At 37.7% G+C, this 16,186-nt stretch overlaps 1 protein-coding gene across 7 annotated transcripts in view; it reads left to right on the top strand.

Moving 5' to 3' along the window:
- SNRK (SNF related kinase) overlaps positions 1 to 16,186 on the top strand; it is a 134,860-nt gene that overhangs the window by 79,117 nt on the left and 39,557 nt on the right. For 6 of the 7 annotated variants that reach the window (XM_060162284.1, XM_060162286.1, XM_060162282.1 and 3 more), the window contains 3 exons: positions 6,475 to 6,536; positions 9,957 to 10,076; positions 10,172 to 10,645. In XM_060162284.1, the coding sequence (XP_060018267.1) occupies positions 10,004 to 10,076; positions 10,172 to 10,645 (547 nt within the window). In that variant the 5' untranslated portion in view covers positions 6,475 to 6,536; positions 9,957 to 10,003. Of the gene's footprint in view, positions 1 to 6,474; positions 6,537 to 9,956; positions 10,646 to 16,186 lie in introns of all 7 variants that reach the window. The other variant, XM_060162281.1, reaches the window with a different exon arrangement.

A 16,186-nucleotide genomic window follows, 5' to 3' on the forward strand; every position in this document is an offset into this window, starting at 1 on the left:
CTACCCCATGGCCTAACTTCACGCACATTGGCGTTCTCCTTTCGGAAGCCATATGCACTTCTCTGCTACCTGTTTCCCCCACTGTCAGGAGTGGTGTCTCACTGCTCCTGGTGAAGGGTAAGGCCTGATCTGTGGGTTGCCCTGTCCTTGGGGATCCTGCCTTTGGTATCCTCTGCTCTTCCTTTGACGGAACTCACTGACGTTAACTTGTATAATTGATTGTCTTTTTATATGTAGATAACTTATTTGTAAGATTCTAAAGGACAGGGACTGTGTTGTGTTCTACACAATTAGGGCTCAAATGTTTGCTAATAAAAACAGACTCAGTGTTCCTGTTCCTTCCTCAGCCTGAAGAAATTGCATACTTTGTCCCTCAAGGGTGGTAGAATATTTCATTGAATATGTCTTGTTTGTTAAGATTACATAAATATGTATGTATATTTTCAGGGAAATTGGTTTACTTTATAAATCTCAATGGAAAAGTGAATTGAATGAATAATTATGTACAGAAATTCAAAATTTTAATAACGTCTGCCTTTCCTAGATTAAAAAGTAGCACACATCTGCTGTGAAAAATTTGAAAAGAACAGAAAAGCATAAAGAGAAAGAAAACTACAATTTTTTTTTTTTTTTGCGGTACACGGGCCTCTCACTGTTGCGGCCTCTCCCATTGCGGAGCACAGGCTCCGGATGCGCAAGCTCAGCGGCCATGGCTCACGGGCCCAGCCGCTCCGCGGCATGTGGGATCTTCCCGGACCGGGGCACAAACCCGTGTCCCCTGCATCAGCAGGCAGACTCTCAACCACTGCGCCACCAGGGAAGCCCCAGAAAACTACAATTTTACCAATTAACATTTTGGTATTTTTAGTATATATGCAGACAAATCATATGCTTTTAAAGAAATTGGGATCCTATGGCCATGAAATTTGGTATGTGAATTTTTTTACTTAATATTTTATTGTGACAATTTCCCATGAGATTAAATAGCTTAAAAATATAGCAGCATAGTGTTAACGTTGGGTATACCATTTCCTTATTGTAGACCTTTCGGTTATTTCTGAGATAGATAGATAGATATACTTTTTTTTTTTTTGGCCACACCATGCGGCATGTGGGGTTTTAGTTCCCTGACCAGGATTCGAACCCATACCCCCTGCAGTAGGGCGTGGAGTCTTAACCACTGGACAGCCAGGAAAGTCCCTGATTTTTTTTTTCTCTCATATATGAATATCACTGAACATTGTTGAATATAAATATTTGTTCATGTCTTTATTTCTTTAAGACATAAATCTAGTAGTAAGATTATTAAATCGAGGGTATTAATTATTTTAAGGCTCTTGATACAGGTATTGCCAAATTGCTTTTCAGAAAGGTAATTTGCAGTCCCAGTAGTGTGAGAGAATCCCCAAATGATTCTGCCTTTTAAGTCAAAGTCAATGAAACGTTAGGTGCCAGTATTTTTGTTAATGGATCAATTTTTCTTCTTTTCCAGCATTCTTTTTTGACCACTTTTTCATGACCATCTTTGTCACAATATCAGTGCGGGGGATGAAAAGACGATAGGGAGTTAAAGTGAGTTTTGACAGTATTAATGAAAGCTTTGGAAGAGAGATTTAGATTATTAAGTTTTTAAATTCTCCATAACTTCCAATTTATATTCTGTTTTCCTGGCAAAGGAGTAATTGTGGGTTGGCTTTATTTACTTTGGAGTAATTTCTACATACCAACTTGTGCTTAGGTCATTATTTATTATGTGGACACTTTATACCAGGGCTGTCACCATACTAATTTTTTAAATCTCACTTTACCATCAGGTAGAAGTGGTGACATGCTTATTAACTTTTTTTTTTTTTTTTTTGGCGGTACGCGGGCTTCTCACTGTTGTGGCCTCTCCCGTTGCGGAGCACAGGCTCAGCGGCCATGGCTCACGGGCCCAGCCGCTCCGCGGCATGTGGGATCTTCCCGGACCGGGGCACGAACCCGTGTCCCCTGCATTGGCAGGCGGACTCTCAACCACTGCGTCACCAGGGAAGCCTGCTTATTAACATTTTTCATCACTTTAATGAGAGGCAATTCTGTTTAGGAATTTGAACTTATTATCTGTGCTGCTGCTCCAGGTTTTGTGGCTTGGATTTTTTTTTCTACAAATACTAACTGCTGCTTTCCATCAGTTAATGGATTGCCTGACTCCTGAATTCATTCAAAAATTCCTTGATGTGTCCTGGAATATAGCTTGTTTACTTAGAGGAAATAAAGATGACTTAAACCAGCACTTTAAGTGATAGATCTGTGTTGGCAACCCAGTCACTGCCTCAAGAGACTGGAGCAGGCTTTTCAGCCTGGCATTCCTGGTTACCTCAGTGGCCCTGAGTCCATTAAAATTGACTACCTCGAAGAGAACTTGCAGAACATACTTCAATAGGCAGTTACCTTCCCTTGAAAAATACTTTATTAGACATTTGGAGGTACATTTTTGTCTATTGGGACATTTCTCAATAAATGGTTGACTGAAATCTTCTAATTTGTAGTTTCCATCTTGATTCCATTCAGTGGCTACAGACTGATACTACCTGATACCCACATAGTAGTATTCAGCCAATCCAGTGAAGAACTGTGGATTCTTCCGTAACTTGGGACGTGTTGACCTGTTTGTGGTTTCTTCTTCTTTTTTTTTTTTTTAATTTCTCTTTTGGCTGTGCCCCGCTGCATGTGGGTTCTTAGTTCCCTGACCAGGGATTGAACCCGCGCCCCCTGCAGTGGAAGCGCAGAGTCCTAACCACTGGACCGCCAGGGAATTCCCTGGTTTCTTCATCTTTGATTTATAGCTTATATTGTTAACACCCAGGAGGAGGAGTGCTGTTCTAGAAATGTGGAATGTTGTTTACTTTGGATGAAAGGAGCAGCAGTGGTGACTGCCACTGGGGTTGTGTTTAAAAATAAGCTTGATCTGGAGGTTGTTGATGTTCCTGGAGGATTGAGTCTACTGTCTTCTTTCCAGCCTGTACCATTTTTGTTATAGGTATCTTTGAAATTTTAGCAGTTAGATCAGGGCAGTAATTTTCATGGAGAGTGTGTTAGTTCCTTCACTTAAGTTGGCTTTTCTCTAAACATACGTTTAGTCCGATATTTCCCCTAAGTAAGAGTAACAGTGTTCATTTTTTTTCCCTAATTAAGAGTAACAGTGTTCATTTTTTTGGTGTTTGTAAAAGATACCAGATAATTTCCATGTATAAGAAGCTTAAATGCAGTTTTAGCGTGGCTTTATAAAAACTCATCTTTTAGCTGTATGTACTGGAGGGAGGGGGAGGGTATTGGCACAGATACTCTTTTTCAAGCATGTAATTTGTTTGGGAGGTTTTTGTGTATTTGAATATTCGTGGTCTGGTTTGGGGGGGCATTTGTAATATCCCGAAGTGTAGAGAGGCTATAGAAGTAGCCTCATTTTTGCACATGGCTCTTTTTGTGTGACCGGCTTTCTCATGCCATGGACTGGTTGATAATGAGTATCCACACGGAGCCACCTTTGCTCCGTGTGCTCTTCCTCACCTCTCCTAGGGAGAGGTGTGAGTTGGAGACCTTTGTTTGATATACAGACCACACTGCAGTGGTGAAGATGTCAGTGAAAAGCCAGAAGTGAATTTTGACAAGAATAACAGGGTGAATTCCGACTTGACAGTAGGTTTAACAGAGGCTGGTTTTACAACTGTTTTCAGCAGCTTGCAAAATGTGTGTAGGGCCGCCCACACTTCCTTCCTCTTCTCCAGCCACACCCGCACGCCTCAGTTGCTTCTGTTCTCTTTAGTAAACTGGGAGAACATCGGTGTGTTCTTGCAACACATACTAGTACTTGTTTCTCAAACATGGATTTCCATATTATAAACACCCTCTCCTGGATGGCCTGTTACATTTAGGTCCTGCCTAGCTATATGCATGTGTGAGCACATGCTGAATAAGAAGACTGCTTTAGAATGGCCTAATTTAGTGCTTTTGCTGGTTTAAAAGATGTCATCTTAGCTATGCAGTCATTAAAAATAGTGATTTAGAAGAACTTAGTGCATGCAAAAATATTCATCCTATAGTAGAGGAAAAAGTAGTCATAAGACTTCATATACAATATCTTAGCTTTGTAAAGAAGCATAGGTGTAAAAAATATATACTCAAACCCGAAGAGAGGTCATCCTAGATGAAATTATAGGTGTTTTTTGTTTGTCTGTTTTTAATCTATGGTGCTTTACTTGTTTTGTGGAGAGAAGTACTTAGAAAATGGTTACACTGCTCCCCCCACCCCTCCAATTTATGTGTGTGTGATCCCATTTTATTAAAACCTTTGTGTCTGGCATGTATTATACATAGAAAATAATTTGGAAGGCTGTGTCCGAAATGTTAACAGAGATAATCACAGAGGATAGACTGATGGATAATTTTAAAAAACTTTCCTCTCTTTTTGCCAATATATATGTTCTGATTGTATTTTTTTCTTACACTGCATAGATGTTTCTTTCATAATTGAAGCAGAAATACTAAAAGGAAAATAATAGGTCAAGTGAAAAAAGCAGAATACAAGATATAAAGTTATATATAGAATGATCACACCTTTATAAAACAAAATAAAGAAGCTGTATATAAACATTTGCAGAAAAACCACCAAAACATTAATAGTGCTGATCTTGTGTGATAGGACTGTGGATGCCTCTTTATTCTCTCTACTTCCTATTTTGTATTTTCCATATTTTCTATTAGAATATGTTACTTTGATAGGAAAAATATAAAGGAATATTTAGTCCTTTTAAAAAGGATAGACTTGATAGAATGTCATCGTAGTATCATTTGAAAAGCAAATACTTAGATTTTTGTGGGATGCTTTATTGAAAAATCATCAGACTTTGATACCCAACTAGAGATTAGTTTCTTTATCAGCACTCATTTCCAAGTTAATACATTTTAGGAAACTAAGCAGGAGAAGATTTCTGAAAACAGAAGAGAGACGATAGCTCAGTAAATTCAGTCTCTTGAAGTAGAGTGGAAGACTAAAAGAATTTCTGCTTGGGTAGGGGAGATTACCATCAGTATAACAATGATAGTGGTGGTGGTAGCTAGTATTTACTGAATGCTTACTCTGTGCCAGGCTTTATTTTAATCACTACCTTTATTAATCCTCACCACAATCTATGAGGTGCTTTTGCTACTGACATTTTCTAATGAAGAAACTGATGGTACAGAGAGATCAGGTTTTGCTCAGGTCCAGTGACTTGTGGCTGGTGAGCTGGGATTCAGATCCAGTCATTGGCCTTCAGAACCAGTCCTCAGCCATGAGGGACCATCGCACTGCTTGGCCAGAGAGACTGTGGGTGAAACTGGCTGTTGGAAAGAGAGAAGCAGGCATGGGTAATGGGAGGAGCTACTGTATCCCACTTGGAGCTGAAGGACCAGGTAGGCATCCCAGGGTTCACTTCTCACTAGAAGTGGGCCTGTGCCCACGGCTTTGCTGGCCTCGTCTGTGGGGTAGCAGTGTCTCCATCTCTTTTCATCCCCTCATTCCCAGAAATAAACTTGGTTTCACATCCACCTTTCCTTCTTTCTTTTCCCTTTCCTGCTTTCCCCCACCTCTTTGTACTCCCTTTCCCCCAAGCTCCTGTGAACTTGAGTTTAATGCTTACCTGGACGAACTCACCTGTGTGGTGTATTGTGTAAAGTGCCTTGGCGTAGTTTGAATGTTTGGAACTTTGATATTTCAGCGTTGAGGAAAGGCCTGCAAGGCTGCCTCAGTCAGTCAGTATTCCCTCACTGTGCCATGAACTTAGATATCAGTGATCCTCTCACGTTCTCTTTGTTCATAAAGTTTCTTTTTTACTATCAGATGGAAAGCCTCCATGCAAAGGTGTTTTGTGTTGTGTGTTCTCTGGTGCTTGTGTTGATTTCTGCTGCCCTGCTAGAGGATGGTGTGTTGGGAAGGTTGCCCTCCTTGGCTGTTGGAGTGGGGGTTTCATGAGGCCAGAGGGCATCCTGCAGGCAAGTGGGGCTCCCAAGCCAGGCTGAGCAGGCTAGGAGCTGCAGACTGCTGCTTACAGGGCAGGTTGAGCCTCCTTGTACCTACCTTGCAGGCTCCTAGTGAGGATTCGGTGCAGTGAGGATTCGGTGCAATGCGGATTCGTGCTCGTTACCCAAGAGGCATTTAAAAATGGTGACTTTACTGTTGTTCGTTATTATAATTTCCTCCTTCTACCAGTGCAGTAATCCTTCTGACCTGCCTACCTGGACGAGTCTCCATGTATCTGTTCACTGTGACATTCCTGTTGATTAAAGATTCCTTGAACGGGTTGCAATTCATAGAGGAGAGAAAATGGGAGACTGGGTCATGGAAGACAAATTTACCATTTTTATATGTTCGTCTGGATCCAGCCTGAGGGTTTATATTTTAACTTTAAGCAAAGTTAAGTAGAACTAAACTAAAATCTTTTTTGTGTTTTCTTTTAGGAGAAAGAAGCACCTAACGAAACACAGTAATAACAAGGATTATTCAGTATGCAGTTGGCAGGGTATGTCTTGGAGCTGGTGCAGAGTCACCTTTGCTTTATATAACCCACATCTTAACATTTTCCATTGGTGTTCAAAATGATTTTCAGGCACTGCAAGATCCTCCAAGATCAAAAAATGATTTAATTATTTCCTGTGCTAACTCAAAATATACTCGATAGGAGGGTTAAACAGTGTATTCAAAAAGATGTTCAATAACAAGGATATTTTTCCTCCCAACTTTCAGTTATACGTAACTTCCTGTTTTGAGGTATACAATTGTAGTTTCATAGGCAGTGAGCAAGGGATATGTGTACCCAGAAAAGTACCAAAAAAAGTAAATTCTTTGATAGTGAGAGTATCATTTCATTACAGGGTAGTCTTGTCATTAAGAAGAGACCCTAGGGCTTCCCTGGTGGTGCAGTGGTTAAGAATCCGCCTGCCAATGCAGGGAACACGGGTTCGAGCCCTGGTCCGGGAAGATCCCACATGCCGCGGAGCAACTAAGCCCGTGTGCCACAACTACTGAGCCTGTGCTCTAGAGCCCGTGAGCCACAACTACTGAGCCCACGTGCTGCAACTACTGAAGCCCACACGCCTAGAGCCTGTGCTTTGCAACGAGAAGCCACTGCAGTGAGAAGCCTGCACACCGCAACGAAGAGTAGCCCCCACTCGCCACAACTAGAGAAAGCCTGTGCACAGCAACAAAGACCCAACTCAGCCAAAAATAAATAAATAAAATTTTAAAAAAGGACCCTATAAGATTCTTCCCTTTGAACTTGCTAGTAGATTAAAAATTATTTCATTGTGCCCTTTTGCTAACACAGTACTAGGAGGAGAAATGACAGTGTGTGAATAGTGATTATCTCTGGGTGTTTAAGACCCTGAAAAAAGACTTTTTCCCTCATCTGTATATTCATTTATTACTTTTGTAATAAAAATCTGTAAAAAAATGAATTAAGTTAAAATTCAGACAATCTCAGATTTACTTGTAAAGTCTGATTTATATGCCACTGTAGAATACATCTAAACTAAAGTGATAGATGAAAAAAAAATATTAGGTAACTTGGGGGCAGCCTGAAGAAGTTTGCTTTGAAAGCGAAAGTTGCATTTGCAAACTCATACAATAGAAACATAGACTTGGGTAGAATTTTAAGAGTAATTACCGCCATTATAATTAATTGAAGTTAAAGATTTAAAGATAGTTTTCTGCCCCCTGGAGTTAGCTTAGAGTTTCTATATTTGAAAATTAGACATGCCTGAATTAAACTTTCTTTTGGGGAACTACTGTCCAAATAAAGCAAGACTTTTCCACTTGGATTTTCCTGTTAATCTTACAAAAATTATTAGCTCAGATGACAAGGATAATACATAGTATAGAAGAAATTTGCTTTTTCTCCAGCACCTGTACATAGATAGTATGGGTTTCTTATTTTAAAAAATCTTAATAGGATTTTGTTTCTGAAATTAATGCAGAAACAGTGTAGCATAGTGGTTAAAAGCACAGATTTTGGTGTCAAGATAGCCTTGGGTTCAAATCCCACCTCTTTTACACACTGGCCCTATAGCCTAGGCCAAGTTACTCATTATTTTTGTGCCTCAAAATGAGACTAATAATCCTATCTCTGAGGGCAATTTACAATTAAAAAAATCACTTAGAATTACTCTGAGGGTAATTTACAATTACAGAAAAGCTTGAGGGGGCCGCAGATATGTGCTTCAGATCATTTCAGTTTGCATGGGAGAATGACTATGCCTCTTTTATAGTATTTTAACTCTTAAGATATTATTATCCTAACTATAATATTGTTAAGAGTGGCCAAATGTTTATAAGAGGTGTATGCTTTGAAATAAGAATTCAGTTTGAACCTTAGCTTTAGCATGTACCTGGAACACAAGTGTTTTTTGGCTATAAAATGGAAATAATACTGACCTCTTAGGATTGTTAAGATCCAATGACACAATCCAATTTGATTCATTTTGTACAAATACATATAGTAGGTCTTCAGTAAATGTTAGCTTTTCTTCTGTTCTTTTAAGCAAAAATGAGATTTAAAGATATTTAATGCTAGTGCTTAAAAAGAAAAACTACCTTATTTTATGTACAATTTAGTTTTTTGGGATATTTTCACCAAAGTGGAGTAAATGCTGTAAGTACTGTTCTTAACAAAAAGCAACTGAAAATGTGAAACTGTACACCAGGAGCATTAGAAAAGGCTTCACTGAAGGGATGAATGTGCACTAATAGGAAAGATCTAGTCTTGGGAGATGGCTGTATTTTTCATTGGATTTTGTTATTTAATTCTACTAAGTTTTGATCAGAAAAAATAATAGTGGGAGTTCAGTCTATGAGATTTAAAGTGATGTCTTAACTTGTATAATTATATACATTTAAAAATTTTTCTGAGTCAGGGTCATTTATAAGAACCTATTTCTATATTTTAAGGTTTACACTATAAAGGATGAGAATTTTAAATTCCATATGAAATGAGGTCTTTAAAGCCAAATGGTCTTTAACAGTTAAATGGTTTAAATGCATGCTTGTCTGTTCTTGAAATATAAGCAGATCATAGTAGGTTTTGTTTGAGAGTTGGAAAACCGTAATAAAGATAAGCATAACTGATAAGCACGAAGAGTGAGTATCAGTCAGTCAGCAAATAATAAGCACCTACTGTGTGCCACTTACTGTTCTAAGCGCTAGTGATGCAAGAGCAAACCATTGCCTTGTAAACATTTTGAAAAAAAGTTGCATTTCAAAATTTAACAAAATTTTAATTACCTGCTGTATGTAAAACACTGTTCTAGGCATTAGGGGAGGGTAGAAGTAAAAAATATTGATAGAACCATAGACCCCTCAGGAACCTTGCAGTCTCAGGATAAAGGTGGTGTATACAAAAACCTATAGAATAAGACCGCCTGGGGTGGAGGTGTCCCATGGTGCTTTGGAGATGCAGAGAAGAGAAGGCAAGGTAATACCACCTGGGAGAGTTAGAGAAGCCTTTATTGAAGAGATTTTAAAGGAAATAGTGCTAATTTGGAATAATAGGAAAAAGTTGTTGGTTTCTGTCCAAGTGTATATTCTTTTGTGTTTTCCCTTTCTTGTCAATCCCTGACTTCTTTTTTAAGATAGTAATAGAAATTACTTTTGGAAAATATTCTTTTCAAACACATCTTATCAAACTTGCCAGTTTTCTTATTTCTGACATCACCAAAAAATTGTTTCAACAAACTAACTTTTTATCAGTTTGCAAAATGAAATGGTATCTAAATTATCAGCCTTTATAAAGTAAATCCTAAATATGTAAATAGGTTGTTATAAATGCCCTTGACTCATTTTATGTCTCAGTATATTTATTTCAAGCTTCTCTTAAAATTTAAAGAAAAATGAAGCTATAAAAGGAAAAGTCACAGAAAACTTAATTTTATTTCTCTTATTTTTGTAGATGTCCATGGCGACATTGAAAATGAATTCCTTATTTTCACCAGATATATGAGAAGATCCATTTTAAACAGTCTAAATATTTTTTCTTCCGTTGGACCAGCATGGCAGGATTCAAGCGAGGGTATGATGGGAAGATTGCTGGATTGTATGATCTGGATAAAACCTTGGGTCGAGGTCATTTTGCAGTGGTTAAACTTGCCAGGCATGTCTTTACAGGTGAAAAAGTGGCAGTAAAAGTTATTGACAAGACAAAATTGGACAGTCTAGCCACTGGTCATCTTTTCCAAGAAGTGAGATGCATGAAACTAGTGCAGCATCCCAACATTGTACGCCTTTACGAAGTTATTGACACCCAGACCAAACTATATCTTATTCTAGAACTTGGGGATGGAGGAGACATGTTCGATTACATAATGAAGCACGAGGAGGGACTTAATGAAGACTTGGCCAAGAAGTACTTTGCTCAGATAGTTCATGCCATATCTTATTGCCATAAACTCCATGTGGTTCACAGAGACTTAAAACCCGAGAACGTGGTCTTCTTTGAAAAACAGGGTCTTGTAAAGTTGACAGACTTTGGTTTCAGCAACAAGTTTCAACCAGGGAAGAAGCTCACTACAAGCTGTGGATCTCTTGCGTATTCTGCACCAGAAATTCTGCTTGGTGATGAGTATGATGCACCTGCGGTAGGTAGGTAACCTTCCAGTATCTGTCCTCTTGAATTCTCCTGGCTAGAGTGTAGCTGGTCAAAGCTGTTGTTGTTGGTATCAGAATAACTTCTAAGAGAATTTCTGTTAAATGGGTCTTAGTTAACAGATTGGGTTTCACGAATGCCATGTTTCTCTAAAGCTGGCGATGAGTTTGTTTTACCTTTTAGATGGCTAATGTCTAAAGTGTATTTGTCAGCACAAAGGAAAATGAGTAAGTTGCTAAGGTAACCTCTCATCTGCCCGTTTTAATTTTTTTTAAGGTCTGAGTACTTTTCCTGTCTTCTGAGATAACTTCTAGTCATCTCCTTCCTGTGAATACTTTTTAACAGTCATGAGACCCATATTAGACAGGTACTGTGAATATGACAGTGCAGTGTGAAGAACTGGGGCATTGGAATCATTTATTGTGACCTTGAACAGTGTACTTGACCTCTCTCTGCTTCATTTCCTCATCCATAAAATAGAATTAGATACAGGTATCGTATGTTATCTTGTTTACTTTTCACAGTGACTGTGTGGTGGTTATTGTCCCTCTCGTTGTACAGAATAGGAAATTGACACACAGAGTGCCTGCTGTGTGGTGGATTCCAGAATAGTGGTAGCATTTGGCATTCCCACTGACCCTCTCCCTTCACTCCAGCACATTTTCACACTCTCGCTCACTTGTCATGAGTTATTTAGTTGTGGTAGAAGGGTTTATTGGTTTTCAGTTTGTGTCAACTTTGTCCCCTTGGGTTCATATCTGTTTTGAAGGTCATTTAGGAATTTACTTTCAATTTTTAAGGATTTGTTAATCTGAAGGTGTGGTCAGCTTTTAAAATTTTAGGTTTAGTCTTGGAAAAATGTACCCTAATATTACATGCACATGATATCAGACTTCATAGATATGAGCCTTCCATTTGCATTTTGATCATTTAAAATGCAGGTTATAGAAGATTAAAGACACACATTGAAGAGTGCTGCTCTTACACTGAATACTCTGTACACCAAGACATTGTTTTTCATGTTAGACTATGTGTTCTGGAAAAGAAAGGGTTAAAAATGGTTTCTGCACACTACAGATAACCAGGCTTCACTAAAGTCTTTCATTAGAATATTTGAGGCAGAGGTTTTTGATTAGTGGAGAGGCTCTAATCTGAAAATGAGGCCCAGAATATGCAGAAGAGGAAACATAAATGTCTCAACATGAAAAGGATGTTCAACCTCAGTAATAATCAGGGAAAGGCAAATTAAAACCACAATAAGATATTTTCTTACTTTTCACATTGAGAAAAACTAAAGTCCGACAAAACCAAGTGTAGATAAGACTATAGAACATCAGGACCTCTTGTACTTTGTAGATGACAGTTTGTCAATACCTGGTAAAGTTAAAGATGTACACATCCTGAGACCCAGCAGTTCTGCTTCCTATGTACGCAAGAGATCTTCAAAGAATGTTTTTAGCAGCATTGACTGTTCATCAGCAGGAGAATAAATTGTTCATTATTCATATGGTGAAACTATAGCTTGGTGAAAATTAATAAACTATGTCAGCATGGCTGGAGTTCACAAACTTGTTTAAGTGAAAAAATGAGTGCAGAATACATACAGTATTATAACATTTATATGAAAGTTTAAAACATACAGAGCAGTATGATATATTGTTTAGGGGTCCATGCACATGCAGTAAAGTATGAAGAACACAATGATATCAAAATAGTTACTTCTAAGGGGCAGGCATATCTAGAGGGTTTCTGTATTGGCGATGTTTATTTCCTAAGTTGAGTAGTGAATATGCAGGTGTGCATTGTAATATTCTTTTTTTCTCCCCTTATATCATAAATATTGCATAATAGAACTTTAAACAAGTTTTTAAAAAGGAAAAGAAAATCGTTTAGAAGGATAATCACCAGTCTGATAAATGGTTAACTTATGTTGGTGCAGTAGAATTGGGTGGAGTTCATTTTCTTTATTTGTATTTATTTCCATACATTCTGTGTAATTGTGTGATTGAATTTACTACAGAATTGCTTTAAAAAACAAATGGAAAGTTATCTCTCTGTTAATGTAGTATTAGTTTTTTATGCCAAAATCAGTGATTTTTCACAGATATTTAGCAAAATTAGTTGGGAATAAATATTAGAATCTGTCATTTAATTAAATTATCAGATGTTACTAAATAAAACAACTTCGGTTCAATTTTATAGGTAAGTATTTTTTTGAGTACACTGGTCCTCAACATTGAAACTTAGTTCAGAAATTGTGTATTTTATTATTATTTTCAAAGAATCAGATTTTGATTTTATTTAACTATACTGTTTGTTTTCTATATCATTACTTTTTCTTTCATTTTTATTAATTCTTTCTAGGACCTTTGAGTTTTCTTTTTGTTTTCTTTTTTAGCATCTTGAATTGAAAGCTGATTTCTAACAAAATATTTACATCTAAGGCTGTATGTTGCCTTCTCCCTCCATCTCTGGTAACATCCCAGGGGTTTCACTCTGCAGTCATTGTTGTTCATTGCTAAACTTTATCTTCTCTGCTTTTTTTTTTTTTTGCGGTACGCGGGCCTCTCACTGTGTGGCCTCTCCCATTGTGGAGCACAGGCTTCGGACGCGCAGGTTCAGCGGCCATGGCTCACAGGCCCAGCCACTCCGCGGCATGTGGGATCTTCCCAGACCGGGCACAAACCCGTGTCCCCTGCATCGGCAGGCGGACTCGCAACCACTGTGCCACCAGGGAAGCCCTCTGCTTTGTTTCTTGTTTAGTTTTTTTGTTTTTTAAAAATTCAGAGTGGATACATTTATTTTTCCTTTTAACCATTTGGTTTTAACTTCTAATTTTAGTACATTACAGTCAATAGATATGCCTCATTGGTTTCTACTTTGGGAATATTTTTAGATTTTCTATGTGGTTTAATACATAGTAATTTTTGGTTATTATTCCCTGTATGATTAAAATTTTTGGTATGTACAGAATTTTTATAAATAATTAAGATTGTTAATTATGTAATTTGTTCCTTTGTGTCATTATGTTTTCTAATCTGTTATTTTCGAGAGAATTACGCTAGTCTCCTACTTTTATCTGTGAAGTTTGTATTTTAGTCAGTTTTTGCTTAGTACATGTTATTTTCAAGCTGTGTTAGGTATATAAACGTTTATATAATTTATTTTACATGGTGGGCTATAGCTTTTAGCAATGTGAAACTGCACTTATTTGCTTATTGCCTTCGATCCTACTCGTCATTTTGTTTTAGATTTATCTTTCTTAAATAATATGTAGCTGGATTTTGTGTCTGTAATCTGTGAGTCAGAGTTTTAATAGGTGAATTTAATCCATTCATATTTGTTTTGACTGGAATGTTTGGACTTATTTGTGCTGTCTTATTTTGTGTTTTTCATTTGCCTTATTATTACCTTTTTCCATATTTTGTTGGGTTATTCAAGTTTTCTTTGCTCCTCCTTCAGTGGTTTGCAAGATGTGCAATCCGTTTCTTTGTATTAGTGTCTACTCTTAATGTCTGGAGTTAATTGATATTTGTATCATTCCCTCTACCATGCAAACAACTATAGTTTGCTTTCACTTTCCTTTGAGTAAAAGATTTTTTATTTGCTTTTATTTATTTATAAAAATATTTAATTTTGGACTTAATTTTACTGATTTCTTGGTTTACCCCTGAGTCTTCACCTTTCTGTCTTTCACTTAGATTATTTTTGTTTTGTTTGTAATTTTTTAGAGATGATTTGTGAGAAGTTTGTCAAGTCTTTGTCTAAAAATGTCATCACATTTGAATTGTACTTTGGCTGCGTATAGAAATACATATTGAGAATCATTTTCTTCCCAACTTTGAAGATATTTTCCTGTCACCTTTTGTTTCTAAAGTTGCCAGGGTGAAGTCTGATGTGAATTTAATTTTATTTTCTTTGTTGGGCTATACATTTCATTTATCCTGTGAAGCATAGCTTCACACTTCTGGAAATGCTCCATTAAATGATTTTTCTTGGGTATTAATTCTTCTGTTTGATGCACTTGGTTCCTCTCTCATGCTGCCCATGTTTCGTAGGTGCTTGGGGATTGTTAGTTGTGTGTTTATCTCTCTTTCTGAGATTCCCTAATAGTCTGTCTGTGAATATAATGTCTGAGTAGCCTCCAGTGTATGTGGGAGAGGAGCAGAGTGTGGCCTGGTGTCTGGTCTTACTATTTGACAGACTGTCAGTACACCTCTGCCCCTGGTGCCCACATTCACTCCTCCCACCGAGAACAAATACCTGCTTGTTCATGCTGGGTGAGTTACAGGGTGAGAGATATTGATTCATCCTTCTAATGGTTGTCTTGGTGCAATTTCTTCCTGTTTCCAGACTGTGTCTTCTAGAAAGGAGCACCACAGACGCTCCTACCAGCTGGTTTCATCTTTCAGTCTGATCCCATGTGCCATCTACCTTTGCGATCAGATCTAGGGATTTGGGGGGAGAAGGAGAGCTAGATCTTGCTCAGTGAGCTGTTGATTCCAGTTGCCTGTGTTGGCTTTCAAGAATGTATATTAAGTTGACTTCACCTGGTTAGAAAGGAAAGATAGAAAATGATCTCTGTGAAAAATCCTGGCATCTCATCACAGTCTTTGGAATTCCTGTGGTAGAGATTGCAGTGCAGCAGTGTACAGGGTGGAAAACCCATTGTCACTGCTAATTACATCAGTTTAGATGATGGAAGGTCAGGCAGGGGATGGACCTGTCCCTGTTGGAGTCATGCACACGTCATGATGTTGCTCTGGAGAGCTCAGGCTCTGCTGAAACTGTTGGGGACCTTGCTGCTGGCCCTGTAGGGGCCTCCAGAAATTCAGCCTCCAGGTGAATTTCTGGGCAGATGAGGGTTTCTTTTTTTCAAAGAAGTATTGGAAAAGACCTTACTCTGCTTTAAAAAACAAAACTAAAGTATGCTTTAAAGGTTTCTTCATTATAGAAACTCTAAAATGGGAAAACTGTTTCTTAGATTGTGGACAGAACTTTTCAGTTGTTGTAAAACCCTGCAATTGTTTATGTCTTTCTACTTCACTAAATTTTTAAAGTTTATTTTCAAGTTAAAATGAACTAAATTTGGTATTGAAAACTTTGTCATCTCACTTGAGAGTCAGACGCTTCCTGGGATGTTACAGCTCTGGAACTGAAAACCCCTGTATTAGATGCTTCCTAGTTTATAGACAAACTGTTTCAAAGATGAAATAGTCAGTCTCTTCATTAGTTTATTATTTGCTGAATTAATATGCAGGAGATATCATTGAAAGCTAAATTATATAAAACATGGCTCTATATTAATACAGTGCAAAGATCTGGATTTAGACTCAGTGTGTATAAGCTTTTTGGGATGTAAACAGAAAATCTGTATCCAACTTACAGTTCAGCATTTAATGGATATTATTCATTTATGGAGTTATGAGAAGTGTCCTCATGCATATGAGTATGCAGCAAGCTAGAGTTCTTTTTATAAATCTGTTATTTTTCCTACATTAAAATATTACTCTTTGCTGGCTCTCAGTAAACTAGGA

Source organism: Lagenorhynchus albirostris, chromosome 10, assembly GCF_949774975.1.
Source record: "Lagenorhynchus albirostris chromosome 10, mLagAlb1.1, whole genome shotgun sequence".
NCBI classification, from domain to species: Eukaryota; Metazoa; Chordata; class Mammalia; order Artiodactyla; family Delphinidae; genus Lagenorhynchus; species Lagenorhynchus albirostris.